The following is a 27,392-nucleotide window of genomic DNA, read 5'->3' on the forward strand; positions in this document are numbered from 1 at the left end:
GAGGGGTGCGTCACTTAAGAGCACTAGTAAGCCAGGGACTCAACCCCAGTAATGGGGTTAGAGGCAGAGAATCCCAGTGGAGAGAGGCTACACACACTAACATGACCGCTCTGTTGAAAGGTGAAACTCTCGCTAACACGTCCGTTGTTTTTGCTCTAGGACGCTCACAAGAATAGTCTGAAGGTAGCCCATCTACCAGTGTTTTTTATATTTTTTTATATGGAAATAGGTAAGGAAGTAGTTTAGTGCCTCAAAAAAGGGGTTAAATATGGTTGCAAAATGTATTTATTTCCTGATCATTATTATATCGCTCGCGTATACACTTCAAAACAAACTTATTTTTGATACATGTTTTTTCATGTATCTGTTATTCAATGCTTTTCTATGGGCTAATAGCAGTAAGGCCAAATTCAGTGTGTCATCCCCCAACAAAGTATTATTATGTTATACCTAAAGGGGTTGTAAAACTCAAAATCAAAAGCTAAATAATCCTTGGTGTATGACCATCTTAAAACAATTCCATATCTTGTCTTAAAGAATCCCCCTTGGACTCTAGGGGGTTAAAATGCTCCGTGCGGTGAAGAAATGGAGACGTGATTAACAGCATCAACTTTTTAAGCCGACGAACATGTCAAGCGTTATTAACACTTTACGTTTACAGCCCTAATTAAAAGCAATGAACTTGTCAAGAAGGTGCGCCCGCTCACACCACACACACACACACACACACACACACACACACACACACACACACACACACACACACACACACACACACACACACACACACACACACACACATCTAAATTGCAGTGGCGGTGGGAAACAAATAGCTGCAAAAACGCTCATTGTCTAAATATTTAGCAAAAAATGATAGCGCTTGCAAGTTACAGGTCCCTTGTCACCGCCGGTTCTCACACCACGCAGAAAACAAAATGTGTTGATGACATGAAATTGGTATTCTGAGGAGATGTAAGAGATTCTCTTTTTAATGAGTCTGATATTTCCCATAAGACTCAAGTTTCTCTTTCTAGTGAGTATATGCAAATTAGACCAGCATATTCTTCTCAACCTTTATTTTGACATGGTGTCATGCTGAGACCAAGGTCTCTTTTTTTTATAGATGAGCTGTGTAATTACAAAACTATACACATCAGTACAATATGAAAATCAGAACAGAGATACAAAACGGTCATAGAAAACAAACACATTCATCATTTAAAATGCTCCTCAATCGGTCGTCTGAAATGCCCTAGAGGCACCAAAAAAACAAATCGAGGCCGAAGGTATGTTTGACCGGTTCTTTGAGCCCGGGTATGTTAAGTTGTACAGTGCCTTCAGAAAGTATTGATACCCCTTGATTTATTCCGCATATTGTTACAGCCTGAATTAAAAATGTATTAAATCTAGTTTTTTTCCCTCACCCATCTACACACAATACCCCATAATGACAGAGTGAAAATGTTTTATACATTTTTGCAAATGTATAAAAAATAAAATAGAAATATCTAATTTGCATAAGTATTCACACCCTTGAGTCAATACATGCTAGAATCACCTTTGGTAGGGATTGCAGCTGTGAGTCTTTCTGGGTAAATCTCTACGAGTTTCATACACCTGGATTGTACAATATTTACCCATTTATTCTCTTCAAAATTCTTCAAGCTCTGTCAAATTGGTTGTTGATCATTGCTAGACAACAATTTTCACGTCTTACCATAGATTTTCAAGCAGATTTAAGTCAAAACTGTAACTCGGCCACTCAGGAATGTTCTTTGTTCTCTTGGTAAGCAACTCCAGTGTAGATTTGATCTGGTGTTTTAGATTATTGTCCTGCTAAAAGGTGAATTCATCTCCCAGTGTCTGGTGGAAAGCAGACTGAACCAGGTTTTTCTCTAGAATTTTACCTGTGCTTAGCTCCATTCTGTTTCCCTGTCCTTAATGATTACAAGTTACCCAAAACATGATGCAACCACCAAGATGCTTAAAAATATGGAGAGTGGTACAACTCAGTGATGTATTGTATTTGCCCCAAACATAACACTTTGTTTTCAGGACAAAAAGTGAATTGCTTTGCCACATTTTTTTGCAATATTACTTTAGTGCCTTGTTGCAAACGGAATGCATGTTGTAGAATATTTTTAATCTGCACAGGCTTCCTCCTTTTCACTCTGTCAATAAGGGTAGTATTGTGGAGTAACTACAATGTTGTTGATCCATCCTCAGTTTTCTCCTATCACAGCCATTAAAGTCTAATGGTTTTAGTCACCATTGGCCTCATGGTGAAATCCCTGAACGGTTTCCTTCCTTTCTGGCAACTGAGTTGGGAAGAACACCTGTATCTTTGTATTGACTGGGTGTATTGATACACCATCCAAAATGTAATTAATAACTTCACCATGCTCAAAGGGATATTCAATGTCTTATTTTTTATTTTTTTACCCATCTACCAATAGGTGGGGCCTTTGCGAGGAATTAAAAAACCTCCCTGGTATTTGTGGTTGAATCTGTGTTTGAAAGGGACCTTACAGATAATTGTGTGAGGGGGTACAGAGAGATGAGGTAGTTATTCAAAAATCATGTTAAACACTATTATTACACAGAGAGTGAATCCATGCAACTTATGTGACTTGTTAAGCACATTTTTACTCCTGAACTTATTCAGGCTTGCCATAACAATAAGTTGAAAACTGATTGACTCCAGACATTTCAGCTTTTCATGTTTTATTTTATTTGACAAACATTTGAAAAACATAATTCCACTTTCACATTATGGCTATTGTGTGTAGGCCAGTGACAACAAAAAAAAATCTAAATTTAATCCATTTTAAATACAGGCTGTAACAGAACAAAATGTGGAGAAAGTCAAGGGGTGTGAATACTTTCTGAAGGCACTGTATGTCTAAATGTTAACAATGGAGTTTTTGTGAAAGAGCTTTATAAACAAAAAGAGAGCAGTGCATCAATCTATGAGATGTCAAATATGGCCTACCTACTTTCTGATACAGAATGCAGTGATGTGTACAGAACATGTCAGCCGTAATGAAGCGTAGTACACTGCGATGAACTGCATCCACTGGGTTGAGTGTGTTGGCAGCTGCATTAAATAGACGTCGCCGTAGACTAGGACCGGTAGGAACGTTGACTAAATGTTCTGCTTTCTATTATTACGCGAGATGCATTACCTATTTTTATAGAAGAAACCCATTTTTAGCTTTTTAGTTAAACTCATCAGTATGTTTTCGAAAAGACAACTTGTCGTCTATCCAGATGCCCAGATTCTTGTAAGCAGTTACACAGTCAATATGGGTACCATCCAAGGTACCGATGCTTAAAACATTTGAGAAATTATTGTACGCCCTAGAAAACACACTTCATTTTTACCCGCTTTCAATACTAGCTTGAGGGCAATAAAGGTTTTCTGTGAAACAATGAAAGCAGAGTGAAAATCAGAAAGAGCCTTGTCAACAGAATGGGCAACAGAATATACAACAGTGTCGTCCGCAGACAAGTGGAGGTTACAATTTCTTCCAGACAAGTCAATATTGTTTATATAGATGGTAAAAAGTACAGGGCCCAAAATCGACCTTTGTGCGACACATTTAGTAATAATATCAATGCATATCAGTAAATCCCAGCAACAAATAATTGCATACAACCAGCATCTCAAATTTCTCGGGAAAGGTCAAATTTAGACTACATATTGACGTGAATGTTGTTTTTACATAATTAACCATTCCTCACCATTTTTGCAATCTAAACTGAAGATATTGTAACCACAAATAGCAGTGTCCTTATCAGATACCGAATCATTCAGGCAAGTCTCTGTGAGAACCAATATGTCAGGGCTTGCGTCCAGCACTCAGATATCAAGGCCATTTTTTCCCCATTTTTTTTTTTTCTTCACTCAAACTCTGTACGTTTGTGTTCAACAGTCTAAGTCAACTTATTCAAAGGATATCTCAATCATCTAACTAAAAAGGATACAGTGCATTAGGAGGAAGTTAAATGGATGGCAATGCATCACGGCCCGTATTCATAAAGTGTTGCAGAGTTATAGTCCTGCTCTTGGATCCGGTCCCCCCTGTCCACGTGATCATCATTATGAGCTAAAAGGCTAAACGAGTCTTAGATCAGCACTCTGAGAAGTTTTATGAATACCTGGCTCAGATTACATGGATGTTTAATCTGATCTCCCATTCTCTCTGCAGAGATTCAGGACAGACTTCTCTGAGGGAAAGATAACTGGCAGGGTGAGTATTGAATGAGGTAATGGAGAAAGGAGTGGGGGAATGAAGACCTGAACAAAAGAGGGAAAGGAGAACAGAATGCATGATCTCACTACAGAGGAGAATGGAATGATATGAATGCCGACATGAACGAATAAAAGAATGAATAAAAGGTGGGGGAACAGTACAAATGAGTAAACGAACCCTGCACACACCCTCGGGCCATGTTGAGTAGAGAGGAGGAGGAAGAGTGGAGCAGCCTCTATTTCTTCTTCCTGAGTTGCTAATAATAGGATCTGTGTTCTCCCTCTCCTGCACTGAGCTGGTCTAGGAGACTCCCTGAGGGTTTTATTGTGTCGGTCCCAAATGGCATCCTATTACCTATGTAGTGCGCTACTTTTGGTCGAAGGTAGTGCACTATATAGGGTGCCGTTTGGGACAGAGCCTCTATCCGTGTTGGTTTTCTCCTCCCTTAGCACAATCCCATTTCCTTGTGAGAGAGAGGGAGGTTGGAATAGAACAGCTGCTCACCTGCTCCCCTAAGGGTGACTTTCATCTACAGCACAGATCGATACAACTTCCTGGTGATTTCATCGAAGAGGAGCACAATGGATGTGTCCCAAATGGCTCCCTATATAGTGCACTACCTTCGACCAAAAGTAGTGCACTACATAGGTAATAGGATGAGCCCTATGGATCTCTATGGGGGTTTCTAAGCATTATCATTACCTAGCTTTGGTCCAGGGCATTACTGTACGGCATGTGTTGAGCACATAATGCCCTGGACCAGAGCTAGGCGTGATAATGCTATATCATGCAGTGATGCTACAATTTTTGTCCACTTTGTTAACATGGGTGTCCCTCCCGTCAGCGCTACAACTGTTACAAGCACCACTGGAGCGACACGAGGAAGTCGGTGAGCCTGGAGGTGACCCCGGGTGGCATCGACCAGATCGACCCCCAGACCAACCGGGTGGTATGCTCCTACGACTACCGCTCCGTGGAGGGCTTCGCAGAGGTCAATGACTACCAGGGGGGCTTCTGCATCCTCTATGGGGGCTTCAGCCGCCTGGTACGTACCCAGGGGGGAGGGTAGTGTGTGTTTACTTGTCTTTGTGTGTGTCTCTCTCTAAACCAGGGCTCTCCAACCCTGTTCATGGAGTGCCACTGACCTGTAGGTTTTCATTCCAGCCGTAATCTTGCGCACCTGTTTCTAATAGGTAGAAGCTGGATGATAAGCTGAATCGGGTAAATTACAACGGGTTGGAACGAAAACCTACAGGACAGTAGCTGTCCAGGAACAGGGTGGGAGAGCCCTGTGTCATGTGAAAATCTTCCCAGTGTGAAATAGTTCCCAATTGTTCTGATTTGTGTTGTGATTGTGAGGTCATGTTGTAAAAATGTTGAGTCAATAATGGCTGAGTTCCTGCAGATGTTTCTCTTACACCCCCCCGCCCTTGATTTAGCTAGCTAGCTAGTGTAATTAGCTGTAAACTGGTTGAGATGGATTGTTCTCAGAGGTGTGCAGTTTTAACTTGTTTGTATAGCTAGCGTACAAACATATGCACGGTCAATCTCTCCTCACGTCAACCCTCAGCACTTTGGCGCGCGAGTCCGGGTATTTATATGCTAACCTCACGCCTCAACAAGCTTCTGATTGGTCAGTCAATACTCCTGGCCACCATTTGATTTGGCAGATGTGTGACGCAAATGCGCATGCTCACAGAACAGTTTTTCGAGGTCGAGGGAGGGTGTGAGAAACATCCGCACGAGCTCAGCCGTCCCCATAAAGAGACGAGCTCAGCCGTCCCCATAAAGAGACGAGCTCAGCCGTCCCCATAAAGAGACGAGCTCAGCCGTCCCCATAAAGAGACGAGCGTGCAATTATACAACTGGGGACGGTTTCACGCTGGGAGTAAATTTTATAGCATGTCAAAATCGCTACACGATCAGAGGGACTGGGAACCGTTTCACGCTGGGATGGTTTTTACATGACAACCTGCTCTAAAGGTTTGCTTGTTTGTGTGCAAATGTGTTTATGCCCTTGAGAAATTCGACTGTCCAGGACTGATTCACCATTTGTATTGCACCCCCACCCCTTCCCATCCCTCTCTCTCTCTCTACCTTTCCTATTGCCTCTCTCTGTCCTTACTTTCCTCTCTCTACTTTTCTATCCCTCCCTCTCTTACTGATCTCGCTCTCTCTCTCTCTCTCCCTCCCTCCCCCTCCAGCACCTGTTTGCGTCAGAGCACCGGGACGAGATTATCAAAAGCGCCATTGAGCACGCGGGCAACTTCATCGGCATCACGCTGCGGCTGCGTAAGGACCCGCTGACCTTCGAGGACTTTGTGACGGACCGATTCGGGAAGTACGGCTCAGACGAGTCCATCACCTCCCTGGCTGAGTTTGTGGTGCAGAAGATCTCCCCACGCCACTCGGTCAGAATCGCTCCATCCATTACTTTTATAAATGTCCTTTTTAGTGTTTACCTTGTTATGAGGATGCAATTTTTATTAATTAGGATATTGAGATGAACATTTTATTTTGTAGTCAACTGGCCCTTTATAGACTTGAGACTAACTTCTTCTGTGCTGTTTGTCCCTGACAGGAGCCCGTGAAGAGGATCCTGTGCCTGACAGAGACATGTCTGGTGGAGAGAGATCCAGCTTCCTACAACATAGTCACCATCAAGCCCTTTGGAGAGGTGGGTGGCTGCAACAACTCCTACATTAACACTGGGGCTGACTCATAGAATTGGTAGAATAATTTTCCATTACGTGTTATAATGCTTCTACACCTGCGTTGCTTGCTGTTTGAGGCTGGGGTTCTATACAGCACTTTGGGACATCAGCTGATGTAAGAAGGGCTATATAAATACATTTGATTGATTTCAGAGCTGTCTGTTCTGTCCCATCCTATTTCTATGGCCCGGCCTCTGCCTCAGGCTCTGTTAAATGCCATGTTTGTCTTTTTCAAATAAATTTGACTGAAGCGCCGTTTAAAAAAAATTTGTAATTTGGGGGAAATGCTGTTTGCATCTGCAGGTGTTTGCTCTCATCTGCGATGCGGAGAACCCCCAGGTGTTCACCATAGAGTTCATCAGAGGACAGATCAGGAAGTACTGCTCCACAGACAGGTACAGTGAAACACAAAGCTCTTATTGTACACATACAGTATCACGAATGCCATATTTGCCCTCTACGGTTTCCTTCCACACTTTTTTCTCTTTTTACACCAAATCTATCGGTCTCAGTCTACTCTCTGCTGTTCTTCATGCGTTCATGTGTGTTGTATTTAACCCATCCCACATCTCTTTTTCTCTGTTGTTTGAAAATGTATGTATTTGTGGGTCATCTGTATCCCTAGCCTCTCCATCTTATTGATCTGTCTGACGTGTGTGTGTTTAGGGACTCCCTGATGGCCAGCCTGCTGGACGGGGTGCGTGCGTCGGGTAACAGGGATGTGTGTGTGAAGATGGCCCCCACCCAGCGGGGCCAGCGCTGGGGCCTACTGAGCATGCCTGTGGACGAGGAAGTGGAGAGCCTGCACCTCAAATTTCTGGCAACGCCCCCTAGTGAGTAACACCTTTCACGGGTGTATTCATTAAGCACCAAACGGACGCAAACAGAATGAAACAGGGAGGGATTATTTGAACTTGTCCAATAAGAAACGTTAATTTTCCGTTGCAAAACATTTTTCTACGGTGTCAAATCAAATTTTATTTGTCACATACACATGGTTAGCAGATGTTAATGCGAGTGTAGCGAAATGCTTGTGCTTCTAGTTCCGACAATGCAGTAATATGTGTCCTAATGCATGTCCTAATGCATACGACCCAGGTTTTTTATCAGTGACCTGAAATTGCCAGTTTAATATTGTATATCTAAAGGACTGAGGGTTTGACCATGAGTCCCTGTCTGTCTCCCTCAGATGGAAACTTTGCAGACGCAGTGTTCAGATTCAACGCTAACGTATCTTACAGCGGTGTGCTACACGCCGTCACCCAAGATGTAAGTGTGTTCAAACCTACCAAACGACTGTGTGTGTTACGCTATCTTTAACATTCCTCTCCTCTTCCGGTCTCTCAGGGTCTGTTTTCAGAGAACAAGGAGAAGCTGATAAGCAATGCTGTCTTGGCCCTGCTGTCACAGGAGTGTGAGCTGCCGGGCCCCAACGCCGAGCTGGAGAGCCACTTCCAGGCACTCCGACGCCTGGTGGCCTCCAAGGCCGGCTTCCAGGCATTCACACAGCTTCCCAAGTAAGGCCTCGACACACACACACACACACACACACACTGCTGCCCCTTCTTCCTGAATTCCCTCTCTCCCTTCACTACCCTCTCCCTTCAAAGCTCTGACTAATTGTGCTTTTCACCTCCTCTGCTACGTTCTCCCACTCCTTCCGCTCCTCCCTCCACCCCCCTCTCCTACTGATAGTTGTTGCTATGCAGTATTGTGTAGTAGTGTGGTGGTAAGTGTGTAGGTAACAGACGTACTCTGTCATTCCAAGGTCGGGTCAAGGGTCTGGATTCACAGATGGAACGTAAATATGAATCCATACATCTCAGTCTGCCCTCTCTGTCTGATTTCCATGTCCTACCTGTCTTCCCTGTCTGTATGCCCTCCGTCTGTCTATGCGCTCTCTAGCTCTGTTTGCCTGCCTTCTGTCTAAGACTGACTACGTCTGTCTGTCTGGCTCAGATTGTTCGCTTGTCTCCGTCTGTCTGCTCTCCTTTAATCTGTCTACTACTCTCCTTTCATGTGTCACACACCGGGAGATCAAAAGAGAGGTGACGTCATCATCTCTCTTCTCCGAATCTGTGTGTGTGTGTGTGTGTGTGTGTGCCTCTCTCTCTCTATTTCCCTCTCTTGATCTGTTTCATGTATCCAGGACACTGTCTGTCTCTCCTCTGGGGTCACTGAGATGTATGAGAGGAATTCCATTCTTTGTTCCTGTATAGTTGAGAATGAACCCCCAGACCCTTTTAAAATGATATTTGTAGAGCAGAGATGCCATTTAAAAATGTGTCTGTTTGTCTGCGTTTTTGAATTTCCAGTGTCAATGAGCCTTCCCCTTGTCTCCATATCATGTCAAGGAAGTGAATGAGTCTTTGTCTCGTTTAATCTCTCTCTGTGTGTGTGTGTGTGTGTGTGTGTTGCAGATTCCGGGAGAAGTTGGGGGTGAAGACGGTGAAAGCTCTGAAGAGGAACAACAACGGTGTGACACACGCTGCCATAGACATGCTCTGTGCTCTTATGTGTGTAAGTACCATTTGCATTCCCCTGAGCAGAACGTTCACACAGACCATCTAACACACACTTCTGGTGTTTACGCCATGACACTACAGAGAACGTGCCTGCCGTTGGTAATGCACAATTTCCATTTACAACTTTTTCAATTGCAATTGTCTGCATCCTTCCAGCCGATGCACGATGACTATGACCTGCGACAGGAGCAACTGAACAAGGCCTCCCTGATGTCCTCCAAGAAGTTCCTGGAGAACCTTCTAGAGAAGTTCGTCAGCAACGTGGTACGCGTTTCAGCCTTTTTCTAACCTTGGATATTGGTGCTGAAACCTGGGAGCGAAACCAAAGGAAGCCGTCGTGTTTCTTGAACAACAGTCTCCTTCAATCTTTTTTCTCTTTTTTTCTATATCCTCCCTCTCTTCCTGCAGAACCACGGCACGGGGGCTCTGGTGATCAGCTCGCTGCTGGACTTCCTGACCTTTGCCCTGTGCGCCCCCTACAGCGAGACCAGTGAGGGACAGCAGTTTGACATGCTGCTGGAGATGGTGGCCTCCAACGGACGCACCCTCTTCAAACTCTTCCAGGTAGCTAGGTGGGGCGAGAGAAAGGTAGTCTGGAATCCATAACTGATATGCTCCGTTTCAGTTTGGGTTCCAGGCTAAGAATAAGAGAAAGGGGAATGTTAAAAAAATATATATATATATATATATATATATATATATATATATATATATACTTTTCACTAGAAGGAAGGAAGAAAAACACTCTTAATTAAAAAGTGGAGGTGGGTTAAACTAAAAGCTGGAGGACAATTTGAAAAGAAGAAATAGTATTGTTAAACAGTTTTTGTCTGATATGCTCTGTATACAGTATGAGGTATGTGTGACTAACTGTTTTGATGGGATTCATTTAACATTGTCTCAGTGAGTTGTTATTGTTTTCCAGCACCCCTCTATGGCCATTGTGAAGGGAGCGGGCCTGGTGATGAAGGCCATCATCGAGGTGAGGTCGGGGGGAGAGCAGGTCTTGATATGACAAACAGGGTAATTATTCTGATTATATTGGCGATGATCAACAATAAATTATTGTTTTGTTTATTAGGAGGGGGATAAGGAGATAGCCACTAAGATGCAGGAACTGGCTCTGAGTGAGGGAGCCCTGCCCAGACACCTGCACACCTCCATGTTCACCATCAGCTCAGACCAGAGGATGCTCACCAACAGGTAAAGGACTAAGGGTCCAATTCGGTTTACGTCAGATTTTTATGGAAGTCTCCCATAACGTCCATGCATGTTTTACTTGTCCAAATTACGCATCCCTATCTCAAGTTAGGATTCTGACAAATTCACTCATGTTTTTTTAAACTGTTCCTCCCACAGGCAGCTGAGTCGTCACCTGGTGGGCTTGTGGACAGCAGAGAACCCCATCGCCATGAGCCTCCTCAAGAGAATACTGGTTAGGCTCCCGACAGGTGTTCAGTAGGGCTGTGACGATACCAATGTAGCAATTTTTTTTACCATGGCGAAAATGAAAACACAAAGCGGACCGAACTCTTTAGTCCTTTAAAAACCTGCTGTATGTAAAATATTGTGTGCTCTATCTTGGAAAATAAAAACATGTGACTGGATGACAACATAATGTTTGTTTCCAACATAAATCTGCTTCGTGTTTGGTTTCCACGCCACGATGGTAAGGAGTATCGCGGTACTGCCTATCGTCCCGGCCCTAGTGTTCAGGCAATTCACTTGTGCACCATCCATACGGTTAGAGGCAGGGAATTTCATAGTGTACAATCTCGCTCTCTCCCCTCAGCCGACGGGGCTGCTGGCGTACCTGGACAGCCCTGATGCCGTCCCGGAGAAAGACGTGGACAGGATGCACATCCGGGACAATGTCAAAATCGCCACGGTAACCTGCAGCGGAGACAATAGTGACATTCCCCTTTACCAGCTCCGTACACTGTTGTGGTACCTTTAGACATGAATGTATGCTTGGATGTTTTTTTTAAACTTTTACTCACCGGCCTTTTTGTGTCTGATCCTTACAGGACCAATTTGGTCAGCAAAAGGTGCCCGACTGGCAACGGGTGGCGGGCAAGGCAGCCAAAGAGGTGGAGAAGTTTGCCAAGGAGAAGGCTGACATCGTGCTAATGCACTGGAGGGACAAAATGGGTATCGCCCAGAAGGAGGTGAGGAGCGACTCACTGCTCGCTTTTCTCCCCCCATTCAGGGGCTTCATTCTGTGCCAGTAGCACTAATGGCGATGCCCTCATTCAGACTCCCCTGGCTCTTGCTCCTCCTGCTGGCGCTGAGCGGTATTGCAGGCTCTACTGCTTCCATAGCCGTCTGCTGGACTGGTCCAGTTACTTTAGTACCAGTTAGCATGGCTAGCATTGCTATCACCCAGCAACTTTGCCATGGAGGAGACACTCTGGGAACCAGTGGGTTCTGAACCACATTCTAACAAATCATCTGCTTTGCTGTTTTGGACCCTGCTGAACAGATATGCGCTGCTTGCTTTGTGTGTGCGTCTGCCCTCATTTGTATGCGTCAGAGAGATCTTGGTGAAGTGTAGTATTGCTGGGATTGATGTTAAAACTCTTGGTGCTCTTATGACTTCTACTTAGAGAGTGTATGAATGATGCCACTGAGTAGAGTTCTGTGCATTGTGGTGACGGAATGAAACGCAAGCATTTACAGTAACAGTGTCGCAAAGACGGTGAATGGGAGATGTCTTGTTTAAAGGACTAATGTGTGTCCTTTAAACCGACCATCTGACCGGGTCTGTTTATTAACAGGGAACACTCTCTCTCTGCCCTCCTCTCCTCTCTTCTACGGGCCCACAGCTGCCTCTCTGCTTTGGCACAAATCTTTAATCAAATCTCCTTTTTAAATCAACTGGGCCACAACGCTGCCACAAACCGAAGTTCACCTATACTTTATATGACCATCACTGGGTTTTTGTCTCACCACGCTAGGTTTGTCTAAGTACCAAGATAAACAGAAACTTGTTAGTGTGGATTCTGAATGAGACTATTGTTAGAGGGCTGAATGGGTGTAGGTGAGTCCAGCTCAAATCAATCATTTAATTGAACTTTCTTTCTTTTATCTGCCAACCAATCACCTCACACATTCTAAAATTGCTACCACATCGGTTGTGATTTTCCTTTCAGTTAATGTTCATTTGATACAGTAAAAACGTGTTTAAATAGATCCACTGTCATCGCATACGGTGGGTGAATCTGGACTGGAGGCTGTCGTACTGTTTTTGTCGATTTTAAAGATTTTGATCGTATGGCGCAGATTGCCTTTGACCTAACTTCAATGAGAAGTATCTCTGTTTGATCCGACTGAGGACCAATAATCTCTGTGTTGTCTCTTGCCCCACCCTGTCCCTCTTGTCTGTTGGGGTTCTCTGCTGTCAATCAAATGCAGCAGGACAGAAATAACCTGGTAAGTAGAACTGACCAATGGGAACCCCTCTTCCTCCTTTTTGACCCCTCCCACACTTACCTGTCAGATTTAGAGCTCATGTAGCACGTTATGTTGTGGGATCCCATCTCTGTAGTTGTCACTGTTTATGTCAAAGGTTGTGTGTTTTTTGTTGGTGTTTGTCATCATGACAGTATTTTTCACCTGGTGGTCAGTGACGTTAAACGTTTTGAAATCATTAATACTGTGAAAAAAGCATTTTGTAACATTGTGGGTTTACAAAGGCGATAGATAAAATACATGCCATTCAATACATGCCATACCTTTCCTCGTATTTGTCTTCATCAATCACCTGTGTTGTGACTGTGTTGTACTTTGAACGTTGTCAAGATCAATATGTGTGTGCCCTTGCCATCTCCATAACTGTCATTGTCAAGCCAAAGATGACAATTCGGCAATGACCGTGATTGACAGGGAATTGGCCTGATAGCATAAACTGACCGGCACTCGGGCTATTGAATGCTGGTATTAGTGGGGGGGGTCATAAATCATCTTACTGCAGTCGTCCACTCATGTAGACCAGTTGTCCAGCAACGCGAGTTGACCATTGGAGAGGTCTAGTGGTGACTGACGTTGTTCTTGGCTCTACTACAGAACCCCAACCAAAAACCTGTCATTCTGAGGAAGAGGAGACAGAGGATCAAGATCGAAGCCAACTGGGAGCTCTTCTACTACAGGTAGGTACATTGGTCACTTGCTCACAAAATGGCTGCCTAACTCTCTCTTACTATTATACACTTTGTTTAATCCTTTATTTTTTATGTTTGTAATGTTTATCCGGCTGGAGCAGCCTCCTACTTTAAATGATCAAATAAATTAATGCATTAAAAGTGAATATTTTGATTTTGGATAAGTTGCCCCATCTCAATCTCTGGTTCTCCTGTGTCCTAGGTTCCAGTTGGACCACGCGCGGTCCAACCTCATCTGGAACCTGAAGACGCGGGAGGAGCTGCGGGACGCTCTGGAGGGAGAGATGAGGGCCTTTGGCGTGGACCGCGAGCTGGGCAACGCTAGCGTCATCTCCTGGAACCACCAGGAGTTTGAGGTCAGGGGTCAAACCAAATTATGACAATATTTATATTTTGATCATGTGGATTGGTAGCTGACGTGTGGGGGGGGGGATTTGTTTGCGTGTGTTGCAGGTGAGGTACGAGTGTCTTTCGGATGAGATTAAGATTGGTGATTATTATCTGCGTCTGTTGCTGGAAGAGGATGAGACGGACGAGTCGGGGGCCATCAAGAGATCGTAAGACATCAGCTACCTACAACACAATCGGCCATGTTTAACCCATCTAATGACAATATTGCTCTTAAATCCAAACGAAAGGAATAAAGTAAAATGTTCAAATTGTTACATTTCCCCAAAGTTTCTTTAGCAATATCCCTCTGTCTTTCTGTCTCCCTCTTTCTCCCGCTCAGGTACGAGTTCTTCAATGAGCTCTACCACCGTTTCCTGCTCACCCCCAAAGTCTCCATGAAGTGCCTGTGCCTGCAGGCTCTCACCGTCGTCTATGGGAAGTGCTGCGAGGAGATCGGCCCCTTTACCGACACCAAGTACATCGTTGGCATGCTGGACCGGGTCAGTGCTGTGGCACACACACACACACACACACACACCACAAACTAGTCAGAGATCCGTTGGGACAGTTTTGTAATGGGAAGTCTCTCTCTCCCTCTGTATTTACAGTCTACAGACAAACTGGAAAGAGACAGACTGATCCTATTCCTTAACAAACTCATCCTCAACAAGAAAAATGTGAAGGAGTTGATGGACTCCAATGGAGTCCGCATCCTAGTAGACCTGCTCACCCTGGCCCACCTACACACCAGCCGAGCCACCGTCCCACTACAGGTAGGTCTGCCCTGTCCGAACCACCCAAATTGTAGCATATGCTTCTCATCACGTATCTAACGTATGTTTTGATACAGTTGCAGACCATGGAAGCATGTAGCTGTCGGAAGTCAAATAGAATTTCGACAGCTATATCCTTCCATTACAGGCCAGTCTGTCTGGTTTCATGTTAATAACGTGCGTCTTTGTGTCTGTCTGTCAGAGCAACGTGATCGAGGCCGGGGCAGACATGAAGAGGGAGAGCGAGAAGGAGTGGTACTTTGGGAACGCAGACAAAGAGAGGAGGGGCCCCTTCAGTTTTGAAGAGGTACGTTTCTACCGAATACAAAACCAACACGGATGCTAAACTCTACCCACATAGGTAGAGTTTCTCTGGGTCCAGTGCCATTGCTTAGATATTTTTGGGTATCCAAGACGATGTACATTTTGTAACGTCGGTGAACTATCCCTAAGCATGATATCTTGATGACTGAACACGTCCACGTTTCCCACATCAGATGCAGGAGTTCTGGAGCAATGGAGTGCTGACGGCCAAGACGAGGTGCTGGGCCCAGGGCATGGACGGCTGGCGCCCCCTGCAGGCCATCCCGCAGCTCAAGTGGTGCCTGCTGGCCAGCGGGCAGGCGGTGATGAATGAGACGGACCTGGCCACGCTCATCCTCAACATGCTCATCACCATGTGCTCCTACTACCCCAGCAGGTAGGGAGAAGATCTTCAGTTCTGACTCTTTAAAACATTTTTTATTTATATATTATTTTTATTTTTTTCTTACTGTCTCCTCTCTTGCTCGGCCCTCTCTCTCCCCATTTCTCTCTTTCGCTGTGTCACAGTTTTAAAAATGTGACACTGTGTCTTTCCCCAGGGACCAGGACAATGCCATTATTCGTCCCTTACCCAAGATCAAGAGAATGGTCAGCGATAACACCTGCCTCCCTCACATTGTCCAGGTGAGCAGAACCAGCCTATTATTAGGTATATCCGCCCTACCTCAGTGGGACTTCCTGGTTAAATACAAAAAATGTAATCAAATGTGTACTATTTCCTCTTCTTTTCACCTTCCTATATATATAATCATCTGAAGGTTGCTTGAGACTAAAACGTTGGTCAAATAAGATCCGTTCTATTCTTGGTCTCAACATTAAAAGTGAGATGGAGGTTTTTATTTTTATTAAATAATATGCTTGCGCAAATGTCTCATGTTCTGTTCCCTTCTCCAATCAGCTGCTGCTGACCTTTGACCCCATCCTGGTGGAGAAGGTGGCCAACGTGCTGTACCTGGTGATGCAGGACAACCCCAACCTGCAGCGCCTCTACCTCACCGGCATCTTCTTCTTCATTATGATGTACACCGGCTCCAACGTGCTGCCTGTGGCCAGGTCTGACTGCTGGAGAGATGCACACGGACACGCGCATGTCAAACACACACACACACACACACACATTGTGCTCTGCAGATAGGTCTTTTATGTTGTGCGTTTTGGACTCTGTCACGTCTTGTGTTTTCTTGTAGGTTCCTGAAGTACTGTCACCTGAAGCAGGCCTTCAAGTCAGAGGAGGCCAAAGGTACAGACATCGTCCAGCGCAGTGTGCTGGGGCCGGTGATGCCTGAGGCCATGGTGTGTTACCTGGAGAACTACGAGGCAGAACGCTTCTCCGAGATCTTCCTGGGAGAGTTTGACACGCCAGAGGCCATCTGGAGCAGCGAGATGAGGTAGACACAAGCTTGCTGTCTGTCTGGGGAGAGGTCTAACAAATAGTTTTGAAGGTTTTTCTATCCATTTGTCTACATCCACCTCTTGTGTGTTGGTTTGTGTCTGATGTCTCATCCCTCTTGCCCCCCCTCCAGGCGGATGATGATTGAGAAAATCGCGACCCACCTGGCTGACTTCAGCCCACGGCTGTACAGCAACACACGAGCCCTCTACCAGTACTGCCCCATCCCTGTAGTCAGCTTCCCCCAGCTGGAGAACGAGCTCTTCTGTAACATCTACTACCTCCGCCACCTGTGTGACGCCAACCGCTTCCCCAACTGGCCCATCCGAGAGCCCGTATGTTCTGTGTTTGTGTGTGGTTATTGACTGTGTGAGACTTGCGAGAAGGTGTCAGTGTATGAGCGAGATGGAGACTGTTAATAGTGCTCTGTGTCGTCGTCTGCCCGCTGCAGGTGAAGCTGCTGAAGGACACCCTGGAGGCCTGGAAGAGGGAGGTGGAGAAGAAGCCTCCCTCCATGTCTGTGGACGACGCCTACGAAGTCCTCAACCTGCCCAAGGGACAGGGACAGTAAGTGGCCTTGCATACATAAAGAAGAAGCTTCTCCCTCCAAGATGTCTATCGGTACTCTCTGTGGAGTATGTTTAATTCTGGTTTCTCCACAGACATGAGGAGAGTAAGATCAGGAAGGCCTACTTCAGACTGGCCCAGAAGTACCACCCGGACAAGAACCCAGAGGGCAGGGTATGTTACCGCACCATTGCTGCACTATATAAGGAATCGGGTGCCATTTGGGACACAGACATCATCCGAGTTTGAGGAGTTTTCCACTCCTGTCTTGGAGCATTACCGTCATTGTTCAGAGGGGGGAGGTGGTAATAACTGTCTCTGTGTGTTCAGGATATGTTTGAGAAGGTCAACAAGGCCTATGAATTCCTGTGCACCAAGTCGTCTCGCATCATTGACGGCCCCGACCCCGAGAACATTATCCTCATCCTCAAAGCCCAGAGCATCCTCTTCAACAGACACAAACAAGGTCTGACATTCTAATACTCTCTCCGCTGTCTGTAGTATTCCATGTTATACGCATCTAAAGTGAATACGCATGGAAGGTGCGTCACAATCGCTAATTGTAAACATAACTAAAGACACCATTTTTGGAGGCGTGATAGACACGGTAGCGTTGCAATAGCTTGCAAAAGAGTGTAGGAGATATATATATATATATATATATATGTATATATATGTATATATATATATATATACGTATATGTATATATATATATATATATATATGTATATGTATATATATGTATATATATGTATATATATATATATACGTATATGTATATATATATATATATATATATATATATATATATATATATATATGTATATGTATATATATGTATATATATGTATATATATATATATACGTATATGTATATGTATATATATATATATATATACGTATATATATATGTATATATATATATATACATATATATACATATATATACATATACATATATATATATATATATGTATATGTATATATATGTATATATATGTATATATATATATATACGTATATGTATATGTATATATATATATATATATACGTATATATATATGTATATATATATATATGTATATATATATATGTATATATATATATATGTATATGTATATATATATATATGTATATGTATATATATATATATATATGTATATGTGTGTGTGTATATGTGACACTTTTGCTACTTTTCAAGAGTAATATTAATGTAAACTGTTGCCCTTTTGTCAACAGAACTGGAACCCTACAAGTATGCCGGCTACCCCATGCTCATCAAGACCATCACCATGGAGACGGGTGATGAGCAGCTGTTCTCCAAGACTTCACCCCTGCTCCCGGCTGCAATCGAGCTGGCCTTCCACACGGTCAACTGCTCCGCCCTAAACGCTGAGGAACTACGCAGAGAAAGTGGCATCGAGGTAGAACTAACAACCCTACTGGCTAGTCAGATATCAGGATCAAATTAATTAGGCACCAAACGGACTGAAACCGGGAGGGATCTACTTGGAGTTGTCTAATAGGAAATGGTTATTTTTGTTTTTTCATTGAAAAACTTTTTGCTTCGTTTTGGAGCTAATGAATACGGCTCAGATAATATTGTTGCAACAATGTTCACCTTTTCCGACCGACATTCCTACATTCATACTTTCAATGTTTATAACATGATCTAAAAAAAGTATTCCCCCCCCTTTTCCGCTAGATTCTGTTGGACGCGCTATCCCGGTGTGTTGCTGTTTTAACCGCTTCCAGCAAGTCTGATGACATGGCTGTTCAAGTAAGATCACCAGATCCACAGTGCAGAGCCGTGGTCACTTACGATTCCCCCACCAGAGACCGGGGTTCAATCCTAGTGTCTACCCTGTCTGAATAGTGTCAAATCGCCTTAATGATTATGGATGTGGTGTATTTATCTTATATATTTTAAGAATAAAGCACATCCACAAACATCTATGTCACATTATTAGCACTGTATTCTGACCCGTACATGTCTGGCTGGAAATGAGTGGTACAGTTCAGTGTTGAAAGGGGTTGTGTTGCCTGTGCCTAGGTGTGCGGCCAGGTGTGTAAGTGCTACAGTGTAGCGGCTCAGTTTGAGGAGTGCCGGGAAAAGATCATCGAGCTCCCCAACATCATCAGGGACCTCTGTCACGTGCTCTACTATGGGAAGGTGAGATCTCCACTTAATCATATAACAACAGCCTTCTATCTCTGGCTTTGTATACACTGTGATACCACTGTATCATCCAATGCAGAAAGGACACATATTTATACATAAAACATTTTTTTAAAGCATTTAAAAATTGAGCGTATACCTTCAACTGAAAGCAATCTTCTCTTGTACACTCTCAGGGTCTCCCGCGGACGGCGGCGCTGGCCGTGCAGTGTGTCAGCTCCTTCGCCGTGGATTACTTCCTGCAGACGCACCTGTACCACGCTGGCGTGCTCTGGCACCTCCTGGTGCACCTGTTCAACTACGACTACACGCTGGAGGAGAGCGGCGTGGCCACCAGCCAGGATACCAACCAGCAGGAGGTGGCCAACAGCCTGGCCAAGCTCAGCCTAGTGGCCCTTAGCCGTCTGGGGGGCTACGCCCCACCCACCGGAGAGGGAGGTGTAGTGGAGACTAACGGAGTGGAGGGGCAACCCCCGGAGAACCCGACGATTCGTAAGAGCCTGGCAGCCATGCTCACACCCTATATTTCGAGGAGGTTAGGGTCGGCGGTACCGGCTGAGGTTAGTGATTATGGGAAAGTGTAAAAGGGAGATATGCAGATTAGACACAATAACACACACACACACTCATAGACCAACTAGTTTAAAACACTCTTGACGATGCTATGCCACACTTCACCCACATTCACTCGTGCTTCTTTTTCCATGTCGACCAGGTGTTGAAGCTGCTGAACAGTAACTCTGAGAATCCCTACCTTATCTGGAACAACGGGACCCGGGCCGAGCTGCTGGAGTTCCTGGAGGCCCAGCAGGAGGCCAACATCAGGAGGGTGAGCAGAGGAGAGCACATGGACTGGCTCTATCATATGTTTCAGCATGGATGTCTGTTATCGCTGTAGGATTGGCTCGTGTTCATTAGGCGCCATACAAAACAAAATGGACTGTGTATTATTGGGCATCCTGTGTTAGTATAGTCATGTGTTTCTCTCTCTCTGTCCTAGGGGGAGAACGATAAGAGCTTTGGCTCAGAGTTTGTGTTCAGCGACCACGGTAAAGAGCTGATCGTGGGCGAGATCTTTGTCAGGGTCTACAACGAGCAGCCTGCCTATCCTCTGGAGGTGAGCCCCGACACTCGGCGTAGCGTTTGACCTTGCATCATACTCCTCCCAGTTACTGTCAACCACCGTTCAAGCAAATCGCTACTAACAACATTGTAGTCATTGTCATGTCATAGTCCTGTCATTAAGTAGCACTGAGTCACGGTAAATCCATTTGCTTCACGCAGCTCACAGTAATATCTGAAAACCTGCAGGTAATTATGTGGTAATACCTAGGTATTTAGCTCCAATAATATCATTAAATAGAACGCTAGTAATTTTATTTATTTCTAGGCTATATCCATCCATAGATTTAGTTCGTAACGCCAGATAAAAGGTGTTATAAGCTTTATTATAATCCTATAACCATGTCTCCATGGTCCAGTACCCCAAGGCGTTTGCAGCCAGCCTGCTGGACTACGTGGGCTCCCAGGCCCAGTACCTCACCACCCTGCTGGCCATGTCCCAGAGCAACAAGGTGGAGTCCCAGCAGCATGCCGAGAGGCTCCGCTGGGCCGAGATGGCCCTGGAGGCCCTCCGCAACGTCATCAAGAACAACCCAGGTACACAGCAACCTACTTCTGTGATATCTACAGTCACTCTTACTACTACTGCAGTCAAAACTGCTACTACCATTTCTTCCACTACCGCGAAATTGACTTTTTCGCAATCACGCACATTTTGCTTTAGGAGAGTTAAGAAATGCCCCTCCTAGTTGTGTGTTGTACCGTCTCCGTTGCCTTTTCTCCTCAGCTGAACAAACTGAAAGAGCTCGTTGGTCTTTGCGGTTTGCTGACTTGGCTCTTTGTGACCCCCAGGTTCGGAGACGGAGTGCATCGGCCATTTCAAGCTGCTGTTCTCCTTGTTACGGGTTCACGGGGCTGGGAAGGTACAGCAGCTCGCTCTGGAGGTAAAACACAACTGGAATATTCATTTTATTTTATTATCGACGGAATTTGTTATAGAACACTTTCGTGTGATATCCTGTGGGCCGTATCTTTTTTTCGAAATCAACCAATCAATCAGCCCGCATGCATTGTATATTTAAATCCGCGACCTGAGACCTGTTTTTGTGTCCTCCGTAAGGTTGTGAACACGGTCACCTCCAACCAGGACTGTGTGGCCAACATCGCTGAGTCCCTGGTGCTGTCCAACTTACTGGTGCTACTGCACTCTCTGCCCTCCAGTAAGACCATAGAACACCTACTGCGTCTACTAGTCCGTTCTACTAGCTATATACACTTCATTCAAAAACCCCCTATCTGATTTTCTGTATCCCTTTCAGGCCGACAGCTTGTACTGGAAACTTTATACGCCTTGACCTCCAACACCAAGATAGTCAAAGAAGCTATGACTAAGGGTCGGTATTATACCGATTTTGTTGTTAGTTCTTGAATATACAGTATTATATTCTGTTGTGTATATGGGCTTATATCATTGTCTGTTGCCATGGGTAACCTTCCCACTTTCCCTCCCTCCCTCCCTCTCTCTCCTCCAGGTGCGTTGATCTACCTGCTGGACCTCTTCTGTAACTCCACCCATCCCCAGGTGCGCTCCCAGACGGCCGAGCTCTTCTCCAAAATGACCTCTGACAAGCTGGTGGGGCCCAAGGTGAGGCAGTATCCCTGTGTGGAGGATCATAGGCAGAGACCTTCTCCCTCTGTAGAGACTACTTTAGTACTGTGCCCCAAATGGCACCCTATTCCCAATATAGTGAATAGGGAAAAGTAGTGCACTACATAGGGTGCCATTTGGAAGTAATTTTTTTCCCCCTCACTCATTCTCTGTCCCACCTCTTCTGTCCTTCTCTCTCTCTCTCTCCCTCATCCCTCCCTCTCAGGTGCGGCTGACTCTGATGCGTTTCCTGCCGGGCGTGTTCATGGACGCCATGCGGGACAACGCGGAGGCGGCAGTGCACATCTTCGAGGGGACGCACGAGAACCCTGAGCTCATCTGGAACGACGGCTCCCGGGAGACTGTCTCCACCACCGTCCGTGAGATGATGCTCGAGTACGCAAGCGCTTTTTTCTCTCTCTCACACACACACACACACTGTTTTCGTGGCCCTGTAAAGTGTTGACATAATGACATAATGACAACATTTAGCTGTGAAATGATGAAATACATTGTTAATGCTGTATATTTGATTTGTGTCTTTTGTGTACGATATCTTCCTCCCTTATCCTCTGCAGGCACTTCAAACAGCAAAAGGACAATCCTGATGTTAACTGGAGAGTAAGTGTATCCACATTCAATCTAATGCTGTTCTATATGTTGTGGATTTCATTGTAGGCCTACAGTGAATGGGGATAAATGCTGAAGCAACAAAATAATCACGTGATACCCATTGTACTGTTTATGATATGCGGCGTGTTAATGGTATGCTGTTGACTGTATGCACAGCTTCCAGAGGAGTTCACGGTGGCGTATGGGGCGGGGCAGGGTGAGCTGGCGGTGGGCGGAGTCTTCCTGCGTATCTTCATCGCTCAGCCAGGCTGGGTGCTGCGCAAACCCAGGGAGTTCCTAGTGTCCCTCCTGGAGACCCTTACTGAGCTGTACGAGAAAAACAACCCCAATGTGAGTACAGTCACGTGTTCATCTCCTTGCGACCATGAGTTTCTCATTGAGTGAATTAAAGCACATTTCGTACACACGCACGTCCTGTAACTGAGCAGAAAAAATATCTCTTGTCATCTCATAGAATAACTTGTATTTCCATTTTGGTTTGATAAACCTTTCGCTGCTCGTTTCCAACAGGGTGAGGCCCTGGAGACGGTTTCCACGGCAGCGGTGTGTTTGTTCAGCACACAGACCCAGCTGTGTGACCAGGTCCCTCCCCTGGGCCACCTGCCTCGCATCCTGGCTGCACTGACCCACAAGAACAACGCCGTGCCCAAGAGCTCCATCCGCCTCATCCACGTGCTGTCGGACAACGAAGTGCGGTCACAGTCTAGGGCTACAACAAACATAAATTCATGATATTTAATGGGCAAGATAAACTGTCTTCCATAAGGTAGTTTAGCAAGCTATAATTGACGAATGTACTAATGTAGTGGTATAACTACAACTAAGCCAACTTAAACTACATACAGAGTCTACAATAGTACTGTTTGAATGTAAGGAGGTCAACGATCTTCCCATGGACACTAAATCTGTTATATTTATTTCTGTCACACGTATAAATATATTTAAGTCTAATGCCATGTTTCTGTATGTGTGGTGTGTGTGCAGCAATGTGTGCGCTCCATGGCCTCTCTGGAGACCATCGGTCCTCTGATGAGCGGGATGAAGATGAGGGCAGACATGGCAGGACTGGCCTGCGAGGCGCTCAACCGCATGTTCCAGAGAGAGCAGACTGACCTGGTGGCTCAGGTACCTCGTCTCTATTATGGCTACATATCAAATGGCACCCTATTCCCTGTGTAGTGCACTACTTTTCACCAGGGCCCATAGTAGTGCATTATAGGGAATAGAGCCATTTGGGATGCTTCCCATCGCTCTGATATGAAGTTCAATTTTCTCACACCATTTCTTACTGTTAATTCCTTTAGCAAAAGACATGGTGTTCTGTCCTTTTCATACGTGTTGCTATTTTAGTGTTTTAATGTGTTTGTACGTGCACACACAGGCCCTACGAGTGGATTTGGTGCCGTACCTTCTGCGGCTACTGGAAGGGATCGGGTTGGAGACCTTAGACAACCCCTCGGCCACCAAGGCTCAGATCGTCAAGGCTCTCAAGTCCATGACACGCAGTCTGCAGTATGGCGAACAGGTAAGGCAACGCTGGCTATATGTCAAATCAATATGTCATCCAACATATCGTCCAATATATCATCCAACATATCAACAGGGCTCCAGACTAACATTTTCCGCTGTTGACAATGGTGCCACTAACTTTTACAGTTGTTGGCACTAGCCCGTGATTTGGTCGCACCTATTTATTTTGCAGCATCACGCAATAAAAAAATATCTAACCATTTTATCAAGTCATTCACCATGGTATACTAAGAGGTGTAATAGATTACTGAGATGGTATTCATCTTTAGAATGTTCATGCTGGGAATGCATGATTTAAATATATTTTGTTGTGCAACACAATCCAGGGATTGTCATGAATTTTGGGTTGGCAATTAGGCTATTGTATTTAATTGTTAAAATAGGGCTCCAGAATTTTCAGAATTATATTTTGTTCAATAGAGATGAATTTCACTACATCTTTATGTGCACTAAATATCACAGGCAAATTTATTTGGCGCTAATTCACCACCTGAGCAAGTGGAAACTCAAAACACGTTAGCTAGGTCGCTAACTGGAAACATAATACCCGCTGCTGGTAGCCATGTATTAATCTAACAGTAAATACAGTGTCCTGGGAAAAAACGGTGCAGTTGTAGCCTAGGTTACTACCCAATGAGGCTTACGCTCGCAATTGCTCGTTCATCGGCAGGCCCCAGCGGCAGGCCCCAGCGGCAGGCCCCAGCGAAACAGAGACAGGGCAGATACTTTTATCTTGAGGGTAATGCACATCACTGTTTTTAAACAAGTCACGGTTTTAGTAGCGTGAAAAAAAACGGACGTTTTGGAGTGAGGGGAGCACGTAGAATGTGCAGCTTGCATCGATGCGACCAATTTAATAAAATAAATTAATAAATAAAAAATGTCACTCGCACAGCCAACTCAAAGGGTTGCGAAATGCGACTAAATTGTCGCAATCTGGAGCCCTGTATTAACAACCTGTAGTCTACTGAGACAGAGCACAGCTGTTTGATGTATTTGAGCTTGTAGTTGAAAGATATATATATGATGTATGTATTGTGTACAGTGTTAATTTTGTATACATCAATACTAGAGGTCGACCGATTATGATTTTTCAACGCCGATACCGATTATTGGAGGACAAAAAAAAATCAGATAACGATTTTATTTGTAATAATGACAATTACAACAATATTGAATGAACACTTATTTTAACTTAATATAATACATCAATAAAATCAATTTAGCCTCAAATAAATAATGAAACATGTTCAATTTGGTTTAAATAATGCAAAAACAAAGTGTTGGAGAAGAAAGTAAAAGTGCAATATGTGCCATGTAAGAAAGCTAATGTTTAAGTTCCTTGCTCAGAACATGAGAACATATGAAAGCTGGTGGTTCCTTTTTACATGAGTCTTCAATATTCCCAGGTAAGAAGTTTTAGGTTGTAGTTATTATAGGAATTATAGGACTATTTCTCTCTATACGATTTGTATTTCATATACCTTTGACTATTGGATGTTCTTCTAGGCACTTTAGTATTGCCAGTGTAACAGTATAGCTTCCGTCTCTCTCCTCGCTCCTACCTGGGCTTTAATCAGGAACACATCGACAACAGCCATCCTTGAAGAAGCGTTACCCATCGCTCCACAAAAGCCACGGCCCTTGCAGAGCAAGGGGAACAACTACTCCCAAGTCTTAGAGCGAGTGACGTTTGAAACGCTATCAGCGCGCACCCCGCTAATTAGCTAGCCATTTCACTTCGGTGACACCAGCCTAATCTCGGGAGTTGATAGGCTTGAAGTCATAAACAGCGCAATGCTTGAAGCATTGCGAAGAGCTGCTGGCAAAACGCATTAAAGTGCTGTTTGAATGAATGCTTACGAGCCTGCTGGTGCCTACCAACGCTCAGTCAGACTGCTCTATCAAATCATAGACTTAATTATAACATAATAACACACAGAAATACGAGCCGTATGTCATTAATATGGTCGAATCCGGAAACTATCATCTCGAAAACAAAACGTTTATTCTTTCAGTGAAATACGGAACCGTTCCGTATTTTATCTAACGGGTGGCATCCATAAGTCTAAATATTCCTGTTACATTGCGCAACCTTCAATGTTATGTCATAATTACGGAAAATTCTTAAATTAGTTCGCAGTTTACAATTGGCTCATTCATCCCCCTCTCCCCTGTAACTATTCCCCAGGTCGTTGCTGCAAATGAGAACGTGTTCTCAGTCAACTTACCTGGTAAAATAACGGTAAAATAAAAAATAAATAAATAAATAAAAAACGAGCCAGGCGGCCCAAACTGTTGCATATACCCTGACTCTGCGTGCAATGAACGCAAGAGAAGTGACACAATTTCACCTGGTTAATATTGCCTGCTAACCTGGATTTCTTTTAGCTAAATATGCAGGTTTAAAAATATATACTTCGGTGTATTGATTTTAAGAAAGGCAATGATGTTTATGGTTTGGTATAGTCGTGCAACGATTGCGGCCCAAACTGCTGCATATACCCTGACTCTGTTGCAAGAGAAGTGACACATTTTCCCTAGTAAAAGAACTTCATGTTAGCAGGCATTATTAACTAAATATGCAGGTTTAAAAATATATACTTGTGTATTGATTTTAAGAAAGACATTTGATGTTTATGGTTAGGTACACGTTGGCGCAACGACGGTCCTTTTTCGCGAATGGGCACCGCATTGATTATATGCAACACAGGACACGCTAGATAAACTAGTAATATCATCAACCATGTGTAGTTAACTAGTGATTGATATATTGTTTTTTATAAGATAAGTTTAATGCTAGCTAGCAACTTACCTTGGCTTCTTACTGCATTCGCGTAACAGGCAGGCTCCTCGTGGAGTGCAATGTAAAGCAGGTGGTTAGAGCGTTGGACTAGTTAACCGTAAGGTTGCAAGATTGAATCCCCGAGCTGACAAGGTAAAAATCTGTCGTTCTGCCCCTGAACAAGGCAGTAGACCCACCGTTCCTAGGCCGTCATTAAAAATAAGAATGTGTTCTTAACTGACTTGCCTAGTTAAATAAAGGTGTAAAAATAATAATAATACAGATTTCCGATTGTTATGAAAACTTGAAATCTGCCCTGATTAATCGGACATTCCGATTAATCGGTCGACCTCTAATCAGTACTGTGTCTAAGAGACTTTTCTCCGTAGGACATTCAAGTTGATCTTATCCTATCCGCTGTGGTGCTGTACACGTATCAGTCTGAGTGGTCCTGT

The 27,392-nt window shown here is 44.4% G+C and overlaps 1 protein-coding gene across 9 annotated transcripts in view; it reads left to right on the forward strand.

Moving 5' to 3' along the window:
* The window catches only part of LOC129859346 (dnaJ homolog subfamily C member 13-like), a 54,939-nt gene that overhangs the window by 24,730 nt on the left and 2,817 nt on the right, over positions 1–27,392 (forward strand). For 4 of the 9 annotated variants that reach the window (XR_008760150.1, XM_055929001.1, XM_055929000.1 and 1 more), the window contains 49 exons: positions 4,212–4,253; positions 5,101–5,301; positions 6,461–6,667; positions 6,838–6,933; positions 7,274–7,365; positions 7,637–7,803; positions 8,160–8,239; positions 8,318–8,487; positions 8,739–8,771; positions 9,391–9,490; positions 9,652–9,759; positions 9,904–10,059; positions 10,421–10,477; positions 10,577–10,698; positions 10,855–10,930; positions 11,288–11,383; positions 11,523–11,663; positions 12,910–12,927; positions 13,561–13,643; positions 13,858–14,011; positions 14,109–14,212; positions 14,386–14,545; positions 14,654–14,818; positions 15,021–15,125; positions 15,316–15,518; positions 15,682–15,766; positions 16,041–16,195; positions 16,330–16,530; positions 16,666–16,867; positions 16,984–17,099; positions 17,195–17,273; positions 17,430–17,565; positions 18,340–18,524; positions 18,806–18,880; positions 19,154–19,273; positions 19,456–19,839; positions 19,995–20,108; positions 20,280–20,396; positions 20,761–20,938; positions 21,194–21,285; positions 21,462–21,561; positions 21,661–21,735; positions 21,874–21,986; positions 22,216–22,385; positions 22,568–22,610; positions 22,779–22,952; positions 23,133–23,312; positions 23,607–23,747; positions 24,004–24,147. Coding sequence is in view for 8 of the 9 variants with exons in the window: in XM_055929001.1 (XP_055784976.1) it covers positions 4,212–4,253; positions 5,101–5,301; positions 6,461–6,667; positions 6,838–6,933; positions 7,274–7,365; positions 7,637–7,803; positions 8,160–8,239; positions 8,318–8,487; positions 8,739–8,771; positions 9,391–9,490; positions 9,652–9,759; positions 9,904–10,059; positions 10,421–10,477; positions 10,577–10,698; positions 10,855–10,930; positions 11,288–11,383; positions 11,523–11,663; positions 12,910–12,927; positions 13,561–13,643; positions 13,858–14,011; positions 14,109–14,212; positions 14,386–14,545; positions 14,654–14,818; positions 15,021–15,125; positions 15,316–15,518; positions 15,682–15,766; positions 16,041–16,195; positions 16,330–16,530; positions 16,666–16,867; positions 16,984–17,099; positions 17,195–17,273; positions 17,430–17,565; positions 18,340–18,524; positions 18,806–18,880; positions 19,154–19,273; positions 19,456–19,839; positions 19,995–20,108; positions 20,280–20,396; positions 20,761–20,938; positions 21,194–21,285; positions 21,462–21,561; positions 21,661–21,735; positions 21,874–21,986; positions 22,216–22,385; positions 22,568–22,610; positions 22,779–22,952; positions 23,133–23,312; positions 23,607–23,747; positions 24,004–24,147 (6,315 nt within the window). In the remaining variant the exon portion in view is untranslated. The remainder of the gene's footprint in view (positions 1–4,211; positions 4,254–5,100; positions 5,302–6,460; positions 6,668–6,837; positions 6,934–7,273; positions 7,366–7,636; positions 7,804–8,159; positions 8,240–8,317; positions 8,488–8,738; positions 8,772–9,390; positions 9,491–9,651; positions 9,760–9,903; positions 10,060–10,420; positions 10,478–10,576; positions 10,699–10,854; positions 10,931–11,287; positions 11,384–11,522; positions 11,664–12,909; positions 12,928–13,560; positions 13,644–13,857; positions 14,012–14,108; positions 14,213–14,385; positions 14,546–14,653; positions 14,819–15,020; positions 15,126–15,315; positions 15,519–15,681; positions 15,767–16,040; positions 16,196–16,329; positions 16,531–16,665; positions 16,868–16,983; positions 17,100–17,194; positions 17,274–17,429; positions 17,566–18,339; positions 18,525–18,805; positions 18,881–19,153; positions 19,274–19,455; positions 19,840–19,994; positions 20,109–20,279; positions 20,397–20,760; positions 20,939–21,193; positions 21,286–21,461; positions 21,562–21,660; positions 21,736–21,873; positions 21,987–22,215; positions 22,386–22,567; positions 22,611–22,778; positions 22,953–23,132; positions 23,313–23,606; positions 23,748–24,003; positions 24,148–27,392) is intronic. The other 5 variants (XM_055928994.1, XM_055928995.1, XM_055928998.1 and 2 more) reach the window with 5 other exon arrangements.

The sequence above is a fragment of the Salvelinus fontinalis genome, chromosome 7, assembly GCF_029448725.1.
Source record: "Salvelinus fontinalis isolate EN_2023a chromosome 7, ASM2944872v1, whole genome shotgun sequence".
NCBI lineage: Eukaryota > Metazoa > Chordata > Actinopteri > Salmoniformes > Salmonidae > Salvelinus > Salvelinus fontinalis.